This window comes from Vanellus vanellus, assembly GCF_965231255.1.
Source record: "Vanellus vanellus genome assembly, chromosome: 5".
Taxonomy (NCBI): domain Eukaryota; kingdom Metazoa; phylum Chordata; class Aves; order Charadriiformes; family Charadriidae; genus Vanellus; species Vanellus vanellus.
The window spans coordinates 43,098,682-43,118,248 of NC_138910.1; the positions used below are offsets into that span (position 1 = coordinate 43,098,682).

The window sequence follows — 19,567 nt, forward strand, 5'->3', positions numbered from 1 at the left end:
GCAGCCCTCCTGAAACACCGAAGACAACAGTCCTGTGACCAGTTTGGGGCACCAAAGATTTCAGTAGCCCACTCAAATCCAGCTAGGAACTTCTGACAAAAGAGCCTAAATTTTCAAGATGACAGCTCATTCTGTTCATTCATGTTCTGGAAAACACCATCTTCAACAACCCTGCTAACCAGTCACATTTTGTAGAGGTTTTCCACTTGTGACTGGTAGAGCACGAAAGACAGACTGTGCACAGACAAAAAATTCATTCATGAAAACCACTGTTCACACAAAGCAACTGAGATGAGACAACTAAGCCAACTCAAAGAGTTTTAAACAATCTACCTCTAAATAATAGGTACATAAGTACGTCCCCCAAGTGAAGCCAAGTACACAGCGATGGGGAGGCAAATAACTACTAGCATTGTGAGACCAAGCAAGAAACTTACTCGGATTTTTAATCTCGTGACACAAAGCACGCACTAGAGGCTTGTTCCATTGACTGCAAATATAATTCCCAAGTCCTACACCAACACACCCTTCACAACTCTAACTGAAGCCCTACAACACAAAAGGTGAGACACAAAGAATAGCCTTTACCCAGTAAACACTAGAAATAATTTTAACATTTTCATGGTCATTGAGGTTTAGGACAATAAACACGCTGGGAGGCGTGTGCAAGGGGAGCAATAGGGACAGGTTTCTCACCATAAAACAGGAGAAGTGTGATCTGGTTGAATAAATTTTAGAGTCAGAACAATTAACACCTTTCCAGAAACTCAGGTTTCTGGTGGTCTTACTCACAACTTGATATGGGCCAAAGGGCTCTCCACAGTTTTGGTCTGTGAGCACATTTTACTCCATTCATAGCACAGGACTTGCATATTATAAAGATACAAATATTTTACAATGCTAGTTTCATTCCTCACGGCAAGCTCTCAAAAGGTAACCCCCACAGGTCTTCTATGGATTTAAGGATACTCTTTAAAAACACATGTAAAGGGAAAGAAACAAACACAATTTTATAAAATACCCTAACACTTCGCATTTCCATTGCACCTTCTACTGATGAGTTCAGAAAAATTAATGAATTAATTTTCAATGCTCCTGTGAGGTTGTTAATTATCTGCTATCATTTCCCCCATTTTTCAGAGGTTAAATGACCCAGGGCCACAAAGGAAGATTGTGGCAGACTTGAAAATAAAACCCAGATCTCCTGACTCCCAGTTCTATCATTATGTCTTTTCCCAGAACAGCCTTTGGGAAGACAGCAGAGCTCAGTGAACTACTTTGTGTTTATTAGAGCTGGCATAATTGTCCCTTTCTCTCCTCCCCTTTCCCAAGACTAAATCTCATCTTTAGTCCTTAATACAGATCCATCACTACAGTATCTGTCCATCTGAGTCTCAAGAACAACTGTTTGGCAATCTCTACTTCGTAGACATGAAATACATACAGAAAAACTAATTTGCTCAATTACGCAAAGCCTAAGGTGGACTTTGGAAACATGTTGGGACCACTCAAGCCAGTGCTTTAGCTACTGGCACATAATTCCTCTCTAATCACGTTCCCTGGGCAACCCTTTTGTCCAAAAGGATTCCATATACAGAGCATCATCTACCAAACTGTTGAAAAAATTTATGCCTTGACCAACTGGTCCTCTCAGGACATTGTGTGCTTGACCCCCTCAACTGAGAGCAATTTGCTAATGCTGGTGTTTCAGCAACTTCTAAAGACACCTTCCAAAGAAACACTCAGCAAAGAAATCAGGCCTACAGAAATGAAGGTGCAAAGCAGAGGATCAAATTATAGCTCAGTACCTTAAAGTCACAACAGAAAATGGAAACACTAGCTGTCAGTACATATTTTGAGGTCTCTTAAAGAAAATACCTCCTTCCAAATGAATTTCTGTGATGCTGCTGATGCTCACTTTAAAATAACCAGCAGGGTTTTCCTCCGGTTTTCACAATCCAGAAGAACTATGAACATTAACAAATTATTTTGATGAAATACCAAATTAAAGAGTGGCTGACATGAATGACAGAGCTTGAGACCAAATTGACTCTAGAAACTTGAGATTTAGGCCCATATAAACACCATGTGGTTCGACAAGAAGAAGTCTTAACATCTACTCCTGGGGCAGAACAATCTGGTGTAGTAGCAGAGGCTGGGGACCAGTTGGTTGAGTAGCAGCACTGCTGGGAAGAACTCAAGTGTCAACAATGGATGCCAGAATATGTGTTAACACTGTGCTCAACACAAACCACAAGCTGAGCACACCACGATGGACGTCTGAAACACTGTATTTAGTTCTGGGTCCCCCACTTCAAGAGGACTGTTGGGAAATGGGAAAAGAGCCAGAAAAGAACTGTCAAGACAGTCTAAGGTGTCATACACATGGGCCACGAGTGCTGAGGGAGCTGGGCTGGTTTGGTATGGTGAACAGGAGGACAATGGCTGATCTAATAGCTGCCAACAGCTACCGTAAGGACACTTACAAAGATGAGGGAGCCAAAAGCTTTTTAGTTGTAGACGATGCAAAACAGCAGCAACACTACAGCTTTAAAAATTCAGATGCAGCACTGGAGCAGGCTACCAAAAGAAGCTGGGGGATCTCAATCCTCTCAGACTTCCAAAGCTCAACTACACAAAGACACAGCTGAACTAACCCAACACTGGTGACAGCCCTGCTTCTTCAAGCAGGAAGGCAGCACAGATGATCTCCAGAAGTCCCTTTCCACCAACATTCCATTTCTGAATTACTACACAGGCTTTTTCTTTTTTGTTCCATCCCAAACCAAAACAAGACAACCTTTCTGAGCCCAGAAGCTACTCTGTATTCCCACGTGATTCAAAATATTTTCAACAATTTGCACTTTAACACATCTTAAGCAGCAAAATGGCTGTGGTTCCTTTGACTGCAACATGAGTTGCAGTCACAGGATAAGCGATACCCACAGGTCCTTTAAAACTGTATTGTTTTTAAAAGAATTTACAGAAAAGTTTTTACTGGTCTTGTTTCTGATTTTTTTTTTTATTAGCCTTCAACTTCGCAAATGAGTTTACCAAATCAAACTTACAGGTGACAATTACATAGCAGATTAATCCAAACTCTTTGTTTTGCTTTGTTTGTGCTGTAACATCTTTTTGGGCATCCTAAGATTATTAGTGGTAAATGACTTTGTAAACAACTTATTTTTTCACAAGCATCTAACTCTGCCAGACTCAACAGCAACACCACAAAAGCGCACTTCTAGCCTGTAGCCATCTTTCACACTGTGCCTAGTAAAATGGGAAGCTACATGTGATGAATTCCTGCAAGAGCATCTTTGTAACAAATATCATGAAGGAGAAAACTGGTATGAGAAAGCCGAGATGGAGCGTCTCCTAGGTATCATGGGAAAACAGAAACAATTACGGGACATCTTTGCCTGAATGACACATCCCCATTACTCTGTGCCGGGTAGCTGAGTTGCAGAGAACACCAAGATTTGTATGTTGACATCTTCTGCCTAGTTCACAAATTTTTGAACAAAAGCATCCAGTCACTTTCTAAACATGATGCAAAATCAAAAATCTAATAGGATACCCAGCACAATATCAAGAGTTCTACATCATCATGTCAGAACCAAAAGCTTTACTTTCACCATCTTCTGAAACTCCACACCTCATGTTATGACATTAACCTGTTGTGGAAGTGACTTATTCTGCAAATCAAACAGGAATTTTTCTTTCACTTCATGTTTCTGAAAGGCTGCTAGCAACAAACAGGTGCCAAGTCCCATCATGTAATACTCTACTGATGAATGATGCAACCTAGCTCAGCTCTGCTTTTTCTATTGCCATTGTCTGATAACTCTGCTACCTGTAACCCTTGTGATAACATTTATTCAAGGTTAAACTCCACTTTGTTCATGTGCTGTAAGATTTTCATGATATATAAGAACATGCAAGCCAGAATTCAGGGGCAGATATCGGAAGGGCTGGACCACAGAAAACAGAGCGTGCCCTTTCCTCTCCCCCTCCTGAATGTGTTCTGCTCTGGCACAAACTTGTTACTTACAACCTTATTTAAAAATCATTATTTCCCAACCCATTGCTAATTTTTCCACTTCTCAGTCTAATCGCAGCATGCCCAGGACATGTATTCCACCACCCCAGTAGGCACTAATGCTGTCACAGCAAAACAAGGACTACTGGAAGTCAACTGCTGTTCTTGCACACTTTGTATGCTGTGCAAAGCTTCTACAAAACAGTCCTACGTTTTTTCCCCATCTGTAGCAGGCAAACCCCAATCCAGACCTCCACAAAGCAATTGTCCTTTATTTTTGCTCAAGGATAAAGCTTCAACAGCAGAAATCATCTCAGCTTTTAGCAGACAAGCAAGAGACAGTTAAAAAGAGGCGGCCAGCAATACTCATTGAAAAGTAAGCCCTGGATATTGGATTAGGCACATAAAGCCCGTACGTCAAGCTCTTACAAGCAATGCCTTAATGCATTCTGCATCTGTTGTCTACCCCATCTGTACATGTCTACATATACATATGTGTATATATCTATATGTAGACAGATAGATATCTATCTTGACACTAACATGAAATTCATGGTAGGCTACCTGGCCCACTCTGGAGCTGTAAAAGAGTGCCTCTTCAAATACATCGTATATGCATCAGCTGGTTGCTTAAGTTGATTAGCAGGGGGCAGTTAAATTACTATGCTAATCCATGTATTCTCAGCACTGTTTCCTTGATATGGATATGTGTATATGCTTACTGGGAAGCCTTGATTAGTTCAAGCTTCAATGTGTCAAAGGCTCCAGATTCTTTCCAAAGAATAATTTTAGCTGTACTCACATCCCTAAAGTGTGGGAGCTGATTTGAAAAGGTACTTACCTCTACCATATGCTATTTTTCTTTAAACAATTTGCATTTCAAAGTGAATATGGCATTTATATTTGAATGAATATCAGTATGTTGCCAGAACTGGTCTCAAATGAGCAAAAAAAAGATGCTGGTCTCCTATTGAACAAAAATGTTTTCATCTACCAAAGGAGCATCAAAGGAAGAGTTCCTCTTTCTAGCTCTAGACAGCTTTATTAAAACTATCTTTTCTGATATTATAAAATACCCTGTTATGATCGCGCTTACAAAACGTTCAAACAATTAAGCTCTGCAAAACCCATCCAAATTAAGATTCAAGGTAATTTCCAGGTGTGGTCAATGCTCAGCAGAAGAGCCTTTGAGAAAAGTGAGTGTGCTCACACAAAGTCCAATTTATATATATCCATCTATTCAGTTTAAATAGCCACCAATAGCAAAGAGCAAGTAAAGCCAAGAGACCCAGCATAAGAGGAATTAAGCAGAGAAGCGCATGCCTATCTGTACGTATAAATGCATTAAGAGGCCGATAGAAAAACACCCACTGGGGGCAGAATGCGTCCCCATTTCCTATGCACAGAGGGGCTCTCTCTGCTCTTCATACAGTTGTTTCAGGTTTACAAAACAACAGACAATAAATGCAATGTCAGATTACAATACTTCGAAACGTGAAAATAACAAAGATTTATACAAATGCAGGAACAAACAAGACACTAAATGTGCATCTAGTCAGTAAAACCCAAAAGATAAAGAATCTGTGCATTACAAAAGTTTTAATAAAATATATAATAAATAAAGTGCAACATAAATGTTATCTTACCTGTATGCAGTAACCCACACAGCAAAAAAATAAACTATTTGGGGTTTTTGTCATGTTACTCTTGTAACAGAACAGGGTGGACAGCATTTAGCGATTCCTCTTTTGCTGTATCTTAACAAAAATAATATAGTCAATCATCACTGGGCAGCACAGGTTATTCTAGCAGACACATCACTTTAACCTAAGCCTTCACCAACAATGCCAGCCGCTAATTACAAATGCAGAATGAATATAATTCACAACTATACCCTAAAAAGTCAGATACAAGTGACTTAAATAAATGGAGGTGGTCTCCATTTCCTGCTGCAGAGACATTTGTGATTTCTCCCAAACAAATCACTTAGTTACAAGAAGTTTTATATTCAGGAATGCAACTAATATACTCCTGAATTTATGAGACAAGTAGACATTGCAAGAGTCGTGAAGCAGAACTATATTTTTCCATGAAGCAGCAGCGTATGACACCCGCAGAGAGCGGCTGCACAGAAGCACAGAAAGACCGAATCAGATGAACTACAGCCTACTGCTATGCTTTCACCGTGGCCATGTTTTATTTGTGTTATGCTCTTCATGTTCACTACAAGTTTCTCTTCCAAAAAAAGAAATAAACCTCTTAAGGCCAGAGGGCTGCGCTCACCAGCTGTTAGAACTAATGAAAAATGCATTAGAGTTGTGGGTCAGGAAATCCTGACTCTTGATATCAGAGGGTTAATTGTTTCAAATCATGTTGGGTCAAATTATGTTGCAGGAACGCTGCCTATTCTTGAAATGTCCTCTAATTCAGTAAAAGGCACTGTCAAACAGATTAGATTGGCTGTTGGTCGCCTCTTCAAAACCCATACCCAACACCGTTCCCTGAAGTTTCTTCAGGCATTAGGGTACAAAAGGAAAGTGAAAGAAGACACTTTCCTAGCTGCAAAAAGATTAAAAGCATTCCCTTCCCCGTTCTTCCATTCTGCATTACGTTTATGAATTAATTCCCAGAGTTTCGCATAAGTCTTCCCAGTGGTCAAAACTTTCCTAAGAGGTGGCTGACCATCCAAGCAGTGCCACTTTCTGCCTTCTGCTTTGCCTACAAATATGAATGTTGGGACAACTCCTGCTTTAGCTGAGGAAAATTTGGGAATGGCTCTTCTGGGTTCCATCAGTTTGCTGCCGCAGATCCCAGCATCCACCTTTTACAGATGCATCTTCCCGCCCTTGCCAACTCTGGAGATCATGCCCTACAATGAAATTTGGGAAAACTGCTACCTACAGTTCCTTGCCTCGCCAAACAAGTAACGTCCACATGGGAAAGGAAGGTACTGCCTAGGTGTCAGGGCACTGTCTGGCCACATTCTCAGGAAGATCAGCTGGAGAACCTGGGCTGGAGAGCTCCAACTTCCATAACCAAGTTCTTGAGTGGTTTTATCAATACTAAGGGAAAACCTACTAAAGTATTGCTACGGATTCTGTTTCGATCTGATAGCAGTGTGCAAACAGCACATGATTTCTGCCTTGGGCTTATCAGGAACCTAAGTAACTTGAGGTTACTCATACATGCAACAAGAAAGAGTGAGACAACAGCATCTTTCCAAAACACACTGGTTCCAGTATTGAAACTCTCCTTCAATACACTGACAACCATTTTCAATACTGTAGAAGACGATTTGCTTGTGGGTTTCACTTATTTTTATGGTTTTCTTCAGAAGCATTTACTATCTGAGCAAATTTCCTGAAGATAAGCAGCTATTAACCTTCCATCTCGCAGCCTGGCAAGGCAGCCCCTGCGAACCAGGCTTGATTAGTAGTATACAGACCAAGAAGGGTCAATACTAATGAATAAACAAGGCAATGCCAAGAAATATCCTGGAAGTGAAGGACATGGTGCTGGGAGTATAACGAGAAAAACTATTGTTCTCAGAGCATGCCAAACCAACACAGCAAGTGTGGAGGAAAATCCAGTCATCAGAGGAGACATCTCTTCTAAAACAAACTTAAACCCAAGAGCTCCACTAAGGGCTTCTGCTCAATATCCCAGACTATTTATTCTGCTGGGATCAAAGCGTGCTTTCCTTTCCCAGCAGGCATATTACTATTTTTTCCAGTAGTTTTAACAAATAACAGCAATAAATAAGGTATCCTTTGCTTTCTGGCCAAGTCCTGATTGGGGTTACCTGCTTGTTAAGGGATTGCATCCTTAAGACCCAGAAGTGACCATTTTACACTGGCAAATGCTCTACTTTATGTTGCTGTTACTTGACTGCAAATTCTGTTAACAATTGTGAATTTAGCTTTGCAAAAAATAACAGTGCAAAATCAACTAATTATGTGGTATTATGCTACTCATGTGTCAAGTAAAGCATGTGTTGGGGCCTGAGGCAAAAGATATAAAATGCTTCCTAATCCCTTTGACTGTCTGTGGAAGTTAGTAATAATGAAATTGGAAAGGGGGTGGAGGGGGGGGTGGTGTCTTACCTGTGCGCTAGATCAAAACCCAGTAAGATTAACTGAACTAACTTTGGGAGCATTCCACGAGCCTACAAACCTCCCCAAACCTCGCGAGCTGCAACCAGAGCCTCTTCGGGATGGAGAAGGATAACTGCCGGCATTCAAATATCCTCCAGACTCTTAAGAAAATGGAACAAAGAAACTTTATTTTTGAAAAAGAGACAATAGATACGAATGTGAGATGACTTTTTTTTTAATAGCTATTGCCACTGTAACAGCAGCTAAGTGAATGCATGTCTGCAGTGTGAGCAGTTTTGATAAACAGCCTCTGCGGGCCACACAACGGGGATAATGTATCCTTAAGTACTGCCAATGAGCTGCCATTCTGCACAGCCAATTACTTCTGTGCGTCTGTCACTCAAAGGAAAAATGACTGAGCCCATTAGATCAAACCTTTGTCACTGTTCCTAATGCACTCTTAGGCCTCATTAATCTGAGGGAGCAGCAACACAGCCGCCGGTGCCTCATTGCCTCCCCCACAACAGGCCCACGTGAATCTTCTCATCTCTCCCCCAAGTGCACCACGTTAATCAAGCTCTCCTTATTACCCCGGTCCCTGTCACGGCGGAGAGCGCTCTCTCTCTTAAATGCTCTCATTATGGTCCATCTTTAGAGCCGGCTGAGTGGAAAAAAAAAAAAAAAAAAAAAAGAAAAAAAAAGAAAAAAGAGCCAGAGAAAGAGAAGAGGAAAAAGCAAGTCCGATCACATTAATATTCATGACAATAATTAGTATTCTAGGTCACTGAATATTCATGCTATTAGTTTGGTTTTTTATGGGTTTGCTGGATGTCCTGATTGCTGGAGTGTGGAGGAAAACAGCATGGTTGGGACTTTAGATGTCAACGGCAGTTCAATACTCAAAACACATTTGTGAATTTTTTTTCCCTTTTGGTAAATCAGCTTCAACCCTCCTGATGGTTTTAATATTTTAAAATCACTGGGGGAAAAAGAACGAGCAATTTTGCAAAGGTCTTTACATCCAACCGGTTAGCATTACAACGTGTAACTGTCAAAACTCAGCGAGATTGCATTGGGTGGACAAGACAGATCTGTGATTTTATTCAGGATGCGGTGCAACGCAGGCTTGAAAATCAACCAGAGTGAAACAGGCACAGGCTGAGCAGCAACGACTGCATCTCGTCTGGCATTTACAGTCACCCGCCTGAAGCTTCACAACACATTTCTACCCTTTATCTGACTAATCATCATTAGAGATGGGCACCATTTGCCCACTGTAAGAAAGAATCGTAAGACAGTCCGATGTTTCCTTCTTTCCCTAAAGAGAAAATCTAAGTAAACTCCTTTTTTTTCTTCAATATTTAACAAATACGAGGTTTTTATCAAGTACCTATTTCATTAGCACTAATATTTGCCCTGCTCCTCTTTACCCCAAATTTAAGGAATATAGGGTACTAAGAGTGAAAGTTTATTTCTCTGTAGTTCTGGAAAGGGTCCAAAAGGAGCTGGAGAAGACTACCTTGAGGGATCCCCCTCTAGCGGGATGAAAGGGAAATCTCTAATGCACTTAAAATTGGGATTTTTTTTTCCTTGGAAACAAGCAAACTGACAACTTCTTTCATTCGCTACAGCTGCGTATCACTGAACTAACAGCAAACCCAACCAAATGGAAAATTGACTTGGGTGATTAATGACAAAAGTCAGTCACAAACTTGCATTTGTGATCCGTGGCAAAACTGTAAAACTCACACTCAGGTTGAAGCATGGAAAACGTTTCATGTTAAGTCAAGTCACCTCATGTACTACATTAGACTACAAGATTAGTAGCAAATAACTACCATCTACCAACCTCTGGCCTTGTGGGAACTCCACCAGATAAAACATGGCACTGTCAAGTCACACACTGCTCCAGTACACAACCTCAGTCACCTACAAGGAAGGAGTTCAGGGCAGATTCAAGAATTTAGGACTCAGAGCTGCATTTATTGCACAGGCACCCAAGATCTGCAGGCTTCGGAGCAACTGCCTACACTAGCAAGCTCTTGGCTTGATACATGGTTTTTCTGACTGTTAGCCTGATCATAACACCTGAATCCTCACAGTAAAGTCCAACTAAAAAAAAGATTATTACATGATCTACAAAAATACCAACGAATTCAGTATAGTTTGGACCGAGACTTGAATTCACAATGCATCACAACAGAGGAGTGATCTCACCCACGGTTTTCCGTCATGCTTCCCCTCCTGCATAGGGCACGCCACACTTTCGAGGGTACTGGCTCTCAGTACCGGACTCAGCAGCTATTAATTCAGATATTGTGGAAAACGGCTACCCAACATGACAGGTAGGGTATAGATGTAAGTTAGATTTGAAACGTAAAAAAAAATAAAATGCAATGGTTAGAGAACAGAATTATTAGACAGGTACTAGAATCTAAAGACACCATGTCAGAAATCTTACTTTGAAGGTATACTGGTCTAATTGAAACATCGATTCTCTACCTTTTTAAAAGGAAAATCTGGAAGTCAGTCCATTCCAACTCAGCCTGATTCCAAGCACTTCAGTGTAAAATAAAATTACTTAATGACCACTGTGTTGATTTGATAGATGATCACAATTAATAAAAGATAGAAAACTCACATTTATAAAAATGTGAAGACGCTGTTCTTATAACATGTCTGAAGTGTCACATAGAGTTAGCAGATAACAACCTTTAGCATACTTAACGATGGCTGCGTAGCTAACACATTTTAGGATACTTCACATACTGTACAGTCACTATTGTGAGTAAATTTAATAGCACCAAATTACTTAAATGAAGTGTTAATCAGGAAACAATTTCTCTCTGCACCATAAGCTATTTTTAGATGTGAACTTTCTACATCAGTGGCTCTTGCTGCAGCTCAGGCTTTGGGTTGTTTGTAGAGGAGAAGAAATAAATGACTCCTGGGAGAGATTTCAGGAATAAGTTCACCTTCAGGTCACCAGCTCAAATCCAACCCAACTCGGGAGTAATTGAAACCTAGACCCACTCCTGCTCCAAAGTCAGCAAGAACTGAGTCAGCTTCTAAAAGGCACACGGACTTGGCCAGTGGCTGATTTACAGGACTGCTGGCCCTTACGACATTGCCACAATATGCTACCAACTATTAGATAAAGTTGGAACTGAGCAAGTCCACAAGTTACCCTTTTCTGAAGTACTTCCAATTGAGACACATTGACAGAACGATGTTCATTGCCATGCAAATTTAATTTAAATTTAAGTTACTTTGCATCTTTCAACAACTTTAAGATAACACAAAAGTAACATAACTTCAGATTAAAGGGAACAAACTTCTGTTTGCCCCAACACAGAGGTTCCTACCAAGTTAGCATACAACTACGAACACCTTTCATAATATCACACTTAAAGATCTGTTATTTAAAGCCTTCATATAACAAAACCAAAACCACCCCCCACCCCTCTGTATTGCCTTGGAGAAGCAGCCACATGGAATCCCAGTTCTTATGGGATAAACTCCAAATTCCACCTCCAAGAACCCAAGAAAGCCCAGAAATCAGCTTTCGCTTTTACAATGTCATAGCAAAACTTCTAGGGAGAGAAAAATCAACCTTTTTCCAGGCAAGGTGTCTGGCTTTGCAACAGCATAAGCAGTCTTACCTTCTACTTATTTGTCTGTTTTCTGACAGAGTACAAAAAATACTCCATTTACCCACTGCTGTTTTCACTTCCAGTTTGGTTACTGTCCTACCATGACTATTCACATCAAGTGAAAAGTCTTCTTCCCGGCTCTTGTGCCCGTGTGTAAATCAAGCAGGAAAGAGTTTTCTTCTTCATAAATTCTCATACAGGTCTTTTTTTTTTTTTTTTTTTTTTAATCTCTGAAATGGAAACACTCAAGAAGGACTGGAACTTGGCTTTTGTTGTTAAAATGATTATTTCCCAGAGTTATCTGCTTCCAGATATTTGGGGTGTAAACACATTTACAGATTGGGACAGTTGTCACAGAGATGGTTATTATATATCTGTTTATCAAACAGTCTCTAAAACCAGAAAAACAGTCTTGTTCAGACAAGGAGTGCCACAAAACACGACTAAATTCAATGTGCTAGGAATGACATGTTTTTAAACTTTTCCTTCTGCATGTGACATCTATGTCGATTTGATCTAACAGACAAAACTTTCACTCACTGCTTGGCTGTTATAAATCATATTACCAAATAACTGAGTATACTCCTCTTGAATTCAGGACAACGTCTCCGTAATTTGCCTAACTCCTTCTATTGTTCTTATAGAAATAGTATGGGAAACACCTCGGGGAAGATCTTTACCTGGCTTAAACGTGCGGGAGGAAAGACACTGAACGTGTGTGATCCAAGCAATCACTTAGGTCCAAGAAGGCCTTAGACAGGGAAGGTGATGAGAAGGTTGTAGAGTTCAAGCTGTCCTATTGCCTCACAGACCGCAGCAGGGATTAGAAGAGAAGCTGAATGAAGTTTTGAGCTCACTTATGGACGGAGTGCTATGTCTTCTACCAGCAAGCACTGCCTTGCAGAGACACAAGGTACCAGTGATCACCTCTGCAGAAATCAAGTCAGAGCTAGCAGATAAAAGCAATCCCTGAAAGGGTCTCTTGTGAGATGACTGCTCCTGCTCCCTGACCCAAGCTATCCCAAGTCTGCCCACACACTATCCCTGACACCTGTGCCAGCAGGTACCAATCTCTGAGACAGCATCCTCATGGCACGTATTTTACAACCCACCAGTTGACAGACAAGACGTTTTGCCTTTGGCTCCTTTTCAGACCAGATGATGTGTTGACATCTGCCCAAAATACAAGAAATTCCACTAAGAGACAGAGAAAACTATCTGCTGGGCACTCATGAAAAAATGAATTTAAAACACAGAATCACAGAATTGGAAAGGACCTTAAAGATCATTAATTCCAACCCCCCGCCATGGCCAGGGACATCTATAACATATCAGAGGCACTTAAACAGACATCAAGTACATATATTTATTGGCAAAGTTGGCACTGAAACACATATTTAAGGGGCATCTTCTGAACACTGTTTAATAATAGACCACTGATGACTTCAAATGTATAGCACTGTTTGACACCAAAAAATGCATTGACTTTTTTTGTTGTTCTGATATTTGAATGAAAGTAAGTTCAGGCATTTCAAGGAACACAAGTTAGTGGAAAATCGGTAATCTCAGCCGAGAAATGCTTTTACTGGGTCTGTGCTATCACCACGTATAAGCAAAGACTATGAATTCTATTTCCAGGGGCAATCTTAAATAAGACATTTTAATTCAGCAGTGGTATTCTTTTACCATATTAGCCTTTTCACTAAACTATACACAATTACAAAACAGCAAAAGGAAAATTAGTCTGTTCCTGATCACATTGAATGATTACATTAAATATTGTCCTCACTTCTAAGCATGGAGAGTAATTCTCCAGGTACCATGTCTGCACTGGCAAAAAGCACAGAAGAACAGAAAACACCACTGTTTTGTGGAAGAGGTAACATGCGAAGCACTAAGAATGTAGTGTATTTGCATGCCTAAAACTAAAAATAGCAAGTGCTGATTCTTTCTGTGCTTGGTCCAAACCTCCTCCATACAGCAGGTCTGAGTACAGAAACCTCCCAATGAAAAAGACAATTTCAGTCTCACAATCAATTTTAAAGCATTGCTCAAGATGAAGACAACATTTTGCCAGCACTAACAACCAAGAAAAAAAACCTCTGAGACAGCACCACAGACTGCATGGGATAATTTCCAAATGTTTTTGGTTGCATGATAGACTAGTGCAGAGAAACTAAAGTCCTCCCGGCACTCCAGAAGCTGAGTGCCAAGTCCCTCTGGGTCTCCCATCCAACAGAAGGGGTGACCCTCTGCCTAAAACCCACTGTCAATATACTTGACTACATGAAAGTTCAGACTAACAAGCCAGGCACAGCTTCTGACAGTATCTTTTTTAAAATATTAGGGGAGTATTATTATTGTAAAATCACTCTGCAATGCAGCTCTTCAGCCTTACCTGAACACAAGCGTATTGAGAGACGTATGGACTGATGCGCAGCCGAGATGCTGACAGTTATTTCCCACATCCAGTCTGTCCTACTACAATTTTTTTTATTATTTTTTTTTTATTTTTTTTTAAAGTAATACTTTACTGATGAGCAGTTCCTTCTTCTGTTTTTAAGCGAGTGCTTGGATCAACTGGCTTTCTAAAAACGCTCCTCTGTCCTGCTGCTGCTGGTCATTCTGTCCGGTAACGCAGTAACCGAACAGACCTCAAATGTGGCCTTTAAGTAAGAAAGATTCAATGAAGGCAGCTTCCTCAGAAGAAAACAAATTCTGTGCAGAAAAACCCCAAAGAAGAGATATGGCTGATAGAATGCACTGAATGTACCAACCTGACTTTCAGAAGCAATGGCTGCAAGGGAAAATACCACAGCGGGTCTGAAACTACTCCTCGCTGCGTGTGCAGCTGAACTAATGAAATACACCCTTACAGAGATGTGTGCACCTTCACTGACCCTCCTCACACCAAAACCTTAGCCACCCCCCTTCTATATCCTCTGACACGCAAAGTGAGCACCAGACAGCGGGTAGGGAGGTAGGACTGGCTGGATGGCTGCCATGCAGAGCATAAAGCTGTTCAGTCCAGCCCGTCTTCACCTGCTCCACCCAGCAAGTTATGAAGATGCTTCAAAACTGTTATGCTTCCAGCCAGCTACAGGGGTAACATAATTAAGACATCAAATCTTGCTTTATGTATGGGAAGAGCGCCATGCAAATATAAGCAGGTCAAGAACTTGCTTAAAATTAAAGAAGGATCAGTGTAGCGTTCCAGCAGCGTGAGAGGGGAAATGAAGGTATTCAAGTGGGTAACGATAGAGAAATTGGGTAAAACTTCCCTTAGATACAACTCTTTTATACATTAGGAGGGCATTAATTATTTTAAGACTTAACCACAGTAGATCTCTTGAGCTGTGCTAACCAGACACCAATAACAGAAAAGTCTTTCAGTATTTCTAAGCAACATGATAAAGCCACCAAGAGAGAGGACAGAATCTCCAACTATTCCCACCATGTTATTTGAAAACTACTATCTAAAAGCAGAGCTGTTTTCCAGCATTTCCACTTTCTAGCGTAATTAACTTTTCTCTTTTAAAACAACTGCTGTGCAATAAAACCTTAGGCTAGGCAGGAAACATACACAGAGGCTACCGCCACTGCCAGAGAGATCTGCCTGCTGTACAGTTTTGTGTAAAGAAAGCATTACGTGTGCAGAGAGTCCTGAAACAAAATGAAACGTGCAATATTCATTTAAGTCATGTACAAGTTGTTTCCCTCTGACCTGGCAATCTAAGCATATGCCAAAACATGTAAATTCTATGCTATAAATTTTATATTAGTATATATCTCTGAATATGTTTTCAGAAACATCCTTCTCTGGAGCAATCAAGTAATTTTTGCCTGTGTTCAAATGTCTTAAAAGCAGAAATCTCTTACTTAAATGTCTTACCACTGGTTTATTGACTCAGTCCAGCACTTTTCTTCCTTCAATTATGGAATACGTTGAAAAGCAAAAACACTCCCTGCACCCAGTCATCTAAATTAAATAGCAGAAACAAACCAACCATGAATAATTTTCTCCTACGAACTCTTCCAGCGACAATGTCAGCTCTGTGCCTCTCGAGGGGTAGGTTACAACTCGAAAAAGAGTTTGATAAAAACATGGCTTCGGACATTTCAGGTCCCCAACCAAACTAATATAACATGCCACACAAGATGTCCAAGGATGCCTGCTCAGTGGCACCACTGTAAAGCCAAAAGGCTTTTTTTTTTTTTTTTTCTTTTCCTTTTTTAAACATTCAACTCAACAAGCAGCATCCCCAGTTGGAAGGAAAATCCTTCTCCCTCTTCCCCTAAGACAGGGGAACGCTCATCGCAACAATACAGGGAATTACATCTTGACTTGAAGCATAAGATAACTGTATCCAAGAGAAGACCCTTGAATAGCAGGGTGACTGAGTTCCTTTCTGTGGTTGCTCATCCTACCTGAGTAGCGTGTATTGCACAGGAATAAAAGTGCGTTTGGATGGTTTTGTTGACACATGCTGCAAGTGTCTACTTTAATCATAAATGCAAAAGGCACTTGGCACTTTATGGACGTCATCCCAAACATGCTGACAACACTTCCATACCAACACTTACCAACATTATGAGTTTTGTGTAAGCTGTGCGCTTTACAAGATAAATTGTCTTCAGTGTTTTTCCTTAATGCAATTTTTTAAATCCACTTAGCTGTGTGGACAACTACTTCAGCGAACAATAAAACTCTTTGTTTAGAGCTCACAAGGAGCTATAAACTACTTCCATAAACAAACTAAAACAGCTTTCTATGGAAGAATCTTGCTGTTGGAAAGTCCAAAATTATCTATCCTTCTAAAGGTGGAAAGAAGTGCTGTGGATCCCACCAGGAAGCCACAAAGTGTGCTTTCAAATGATACTTCCCCTGTTTTTCCAAAGTATTAGACCTAACAGATCAGTTGTAAGGCAGCATCAATTCTTCACATATGTTAATTTCTGTGAAATTATATAGGGTTTTGGCAAGTATAACGTAACATATAAAAAGATAGATGTTGAAGGTCACTCAGAAACTTAGAATATCTCATGGAGGACAGATCAGCAGTTAGGGCTTAAAAAGTTACACATCAGTGGTTATTTGGATTTGTAAATTATTAAATGTTATCCCCATCTCAGTAATACATGATAGTTGCCTACAGACACTGGAAATGCAGTCTTAACCTTTTTTCCCTAGCATGGTACTCTCTTACCTGAATTCGGTGAGATGTGTAAACTGCTCATGTCCTTGGAGAGGCCGTTTGTTTTGGGACTGGAAATGGGTGCACAAGCTGATGTAGCTCGGGGTGGCCTCTTCCCGGGGACTTTCACAGTGGTTCTCAGCAAGTCGATTTCTTTCCCGTGAACGTTCTGCATATAGTCCTGGCAAGAGGAAAAAAAACAAAAACAAAAACAAACCCCAAACCCAATATCAAACAGGTAGTTCTATAAGCAACAGACCTAATGAAACCTGGTTTCACAAGACTTTTGCCCTATACCATCTGCCAGCACCCATTACATGGATTTTTCCCTTCCTTCCATTTTTTTGGTAATCCCTTCCACACTTTTCACTAAAAATAATCCCAAAAACCTGGAGCTTTCTAATACATCCTCCAGCTGCCAGTTGGATATGAGGCAATTCACAATGTGGCTGGTTCTGAGCCACACACAGGAGTTCACGAGCTAGCAGGTCCCAAACAGAAGAAGACTAGACTGACAGTCCCTCATGAGCACACTTACTTGTGTCTCCTCTCTGCCAACTTTTTATGCACTTACCTCTTTCTCCCTCAAATTTGGCTGAAATTGGTCAGCAGGCACAAAGGTTATGAAAGGCTACTGACTGGCAAGGTTTCTGCAATTACAACATTGTTTCCTTGGAACATGATCCTTCCTCCAGACACAGAAAATGTCACAGAAGGAAAAAGAATATGCAGATTGTGTCTGATTAGAATAAACACACTAAAAGCTGGAAGTCAGAAGTGGAAAAGGCTTTTCCTAGTTCTTGTTTGGAAAGCCCACAAAGAGGAAATAAACAAACCCAGTCAGCCATGGAAAGACAGTGAGTGGGCAACTGACTGGAGCCAAGCCACCGCTTCCCGAGAAACCCATGAGAAATTCTTCAAACTGTAAATAGCTTCTGGAAAAACAGGCTCTTGAGATTCTGCTTTCCAGCTTCAAAGGCATTCCCTAGATTGTCTGTGGGTGTCTTCAGATCAAAACAGAAAAGCAAATAGACATGGCTGTCTTTATCAGAGGGCAAATAACAATTCATTAAAAGTGAGACAGACACTGAGGCTGCAATCCTGGGATACATCAGAAGACATATTCCAGTAGAGATGGTGAATGCTAAAGCCAGTACACAAGACACCAAAGTTGTCATCTCCTGGTACACACGGCTGTGGTTACTCACATTCCAGAAAAAAAATAACTGAAACCGAAGCTATGAGGACACTATAAGAAACAAACAGACTGTATTTTATGAGAGGACACGCAAGGTGGATAGCAGAGGATAGCAAAATAAAGAGTGAAGAGGAGGTAAGAGCACTGCACAAAAATACACCTCGGTGTATGTACTCCAAGAGGAAAACATCAATTTGAACTAAAGATTGGGAAAGATCTGGGCTTAAGCTCTTGAGTTAAGCTGGAAACCAATGGGATGGTATTCTTGAGCAATCTTCTGTGCGGAATAGCTGGGGCACAAAATCTAATTCCTTTTCAGATAGAACTTGATCAACTTAGAGAGGTGTGGGTGATACTGTGGACATCTGCATGAGCAAAGACTGCCAGCAAAGACATAACTTCCAGTTGCCCAAGTGTCCAGGGCAAGATTTAGCCAGATTACAAGGTGTTATATGAAAGAGTAGCAATGTTTAACTAGGTTGGTTCCAAACCTGCAGCGTACAGACCTATACACCAAGAGAACATTAATTTTACAAGTAAATACCTAAATGCACAAAAAGTGTACCTGAGGTCTACATCCCTGCTGCCACAATATGGGGAACAATCAGCTCTCTCATAAAAATCCTTCCACCTTTGACAGTTTTTACAATACAAATTATATATTCCGCTCAAAACACATCAAGAGTCTACTACCAGGCCAGCATTCATTTCCTCACAGCTAACATTAATCTGTGATAAAACCCCAAAACTAAGCCATCGAACCAGCTTATTTTCCCCCAGCTGTTTGAGAATTATTAACAGTAAAAAGGGGGGGTCTGAACAATTCATGGGGTGAGGACACAGAGCTCTGCTGCAAAAATAAACAAAGGCAATCCATTAATAAAAATTCATTCACTAGGTGTTAGATAGAAATGAACAAAACTGTTTCATCCATAAATTATCAAGTTGGCATAACTTGTTCAGTGTCAGTTCTTCACAAATTAAAATACAATAAGCAGAACATAATTGAGCATTTATTGCTTATGGGCTCTAAAATTAAGCTTAATCAGATAGTGACTAAACCTCAGCATGTACTCTTTTTAATAGACACGTTTTATTTAATGTACAACAACCAGTGTACTCCCATTTAAATCTGAGAAGGAGGTGTTTATTCCAAATTCTTCTGATGAATAGTGTGTACAATTTCCCTGCTACCCTGCCAACTTGTGAGATGTGACAGGGCATTATTGAAGCCCTTTTAATTGACAGTAAACCAGGCTTAGGTGAGCTACAAACCATTCGAGAGAGAGTAAGTGAATGTTGGCAAACAAGAAATAAATGCTCTGTAGCTGTGCCGTTATTATATGAAAGTGCCCAAACACAACAGATGCCACATAGGTATTAGTGTC

General features: G+C 40.5%; 1 protein-coding gene across 3 annotated transcripts in view; it reads right to left on the reverse strand.

Moving 5' to 3' along the window:
* The window catches only part of AGAP1 (ArfGAP with GTPase domain, ankyrin repeat and PH domain 1), a 384,460-nt gene that overhangs the window by 113,967 nt on the left and 250,926 nt on the right, over nucleotides 1–19,567 (reverse strand). For all 3 annotated transcript variants that reach the window (XM_082483168.1, XM_082483167.1, XM_082483166.1), the window contains exon 11: nucleotides 16,994–17,162. In XM_082483168.1, the coding sequence (XP_082339294.1) occupies nucleotides 16,994–17,162 (169 nt within the window). The remainder of the gene's footprint in view (nucleotides 1–16,993; nucleotides 17,163–19,567) is intronic.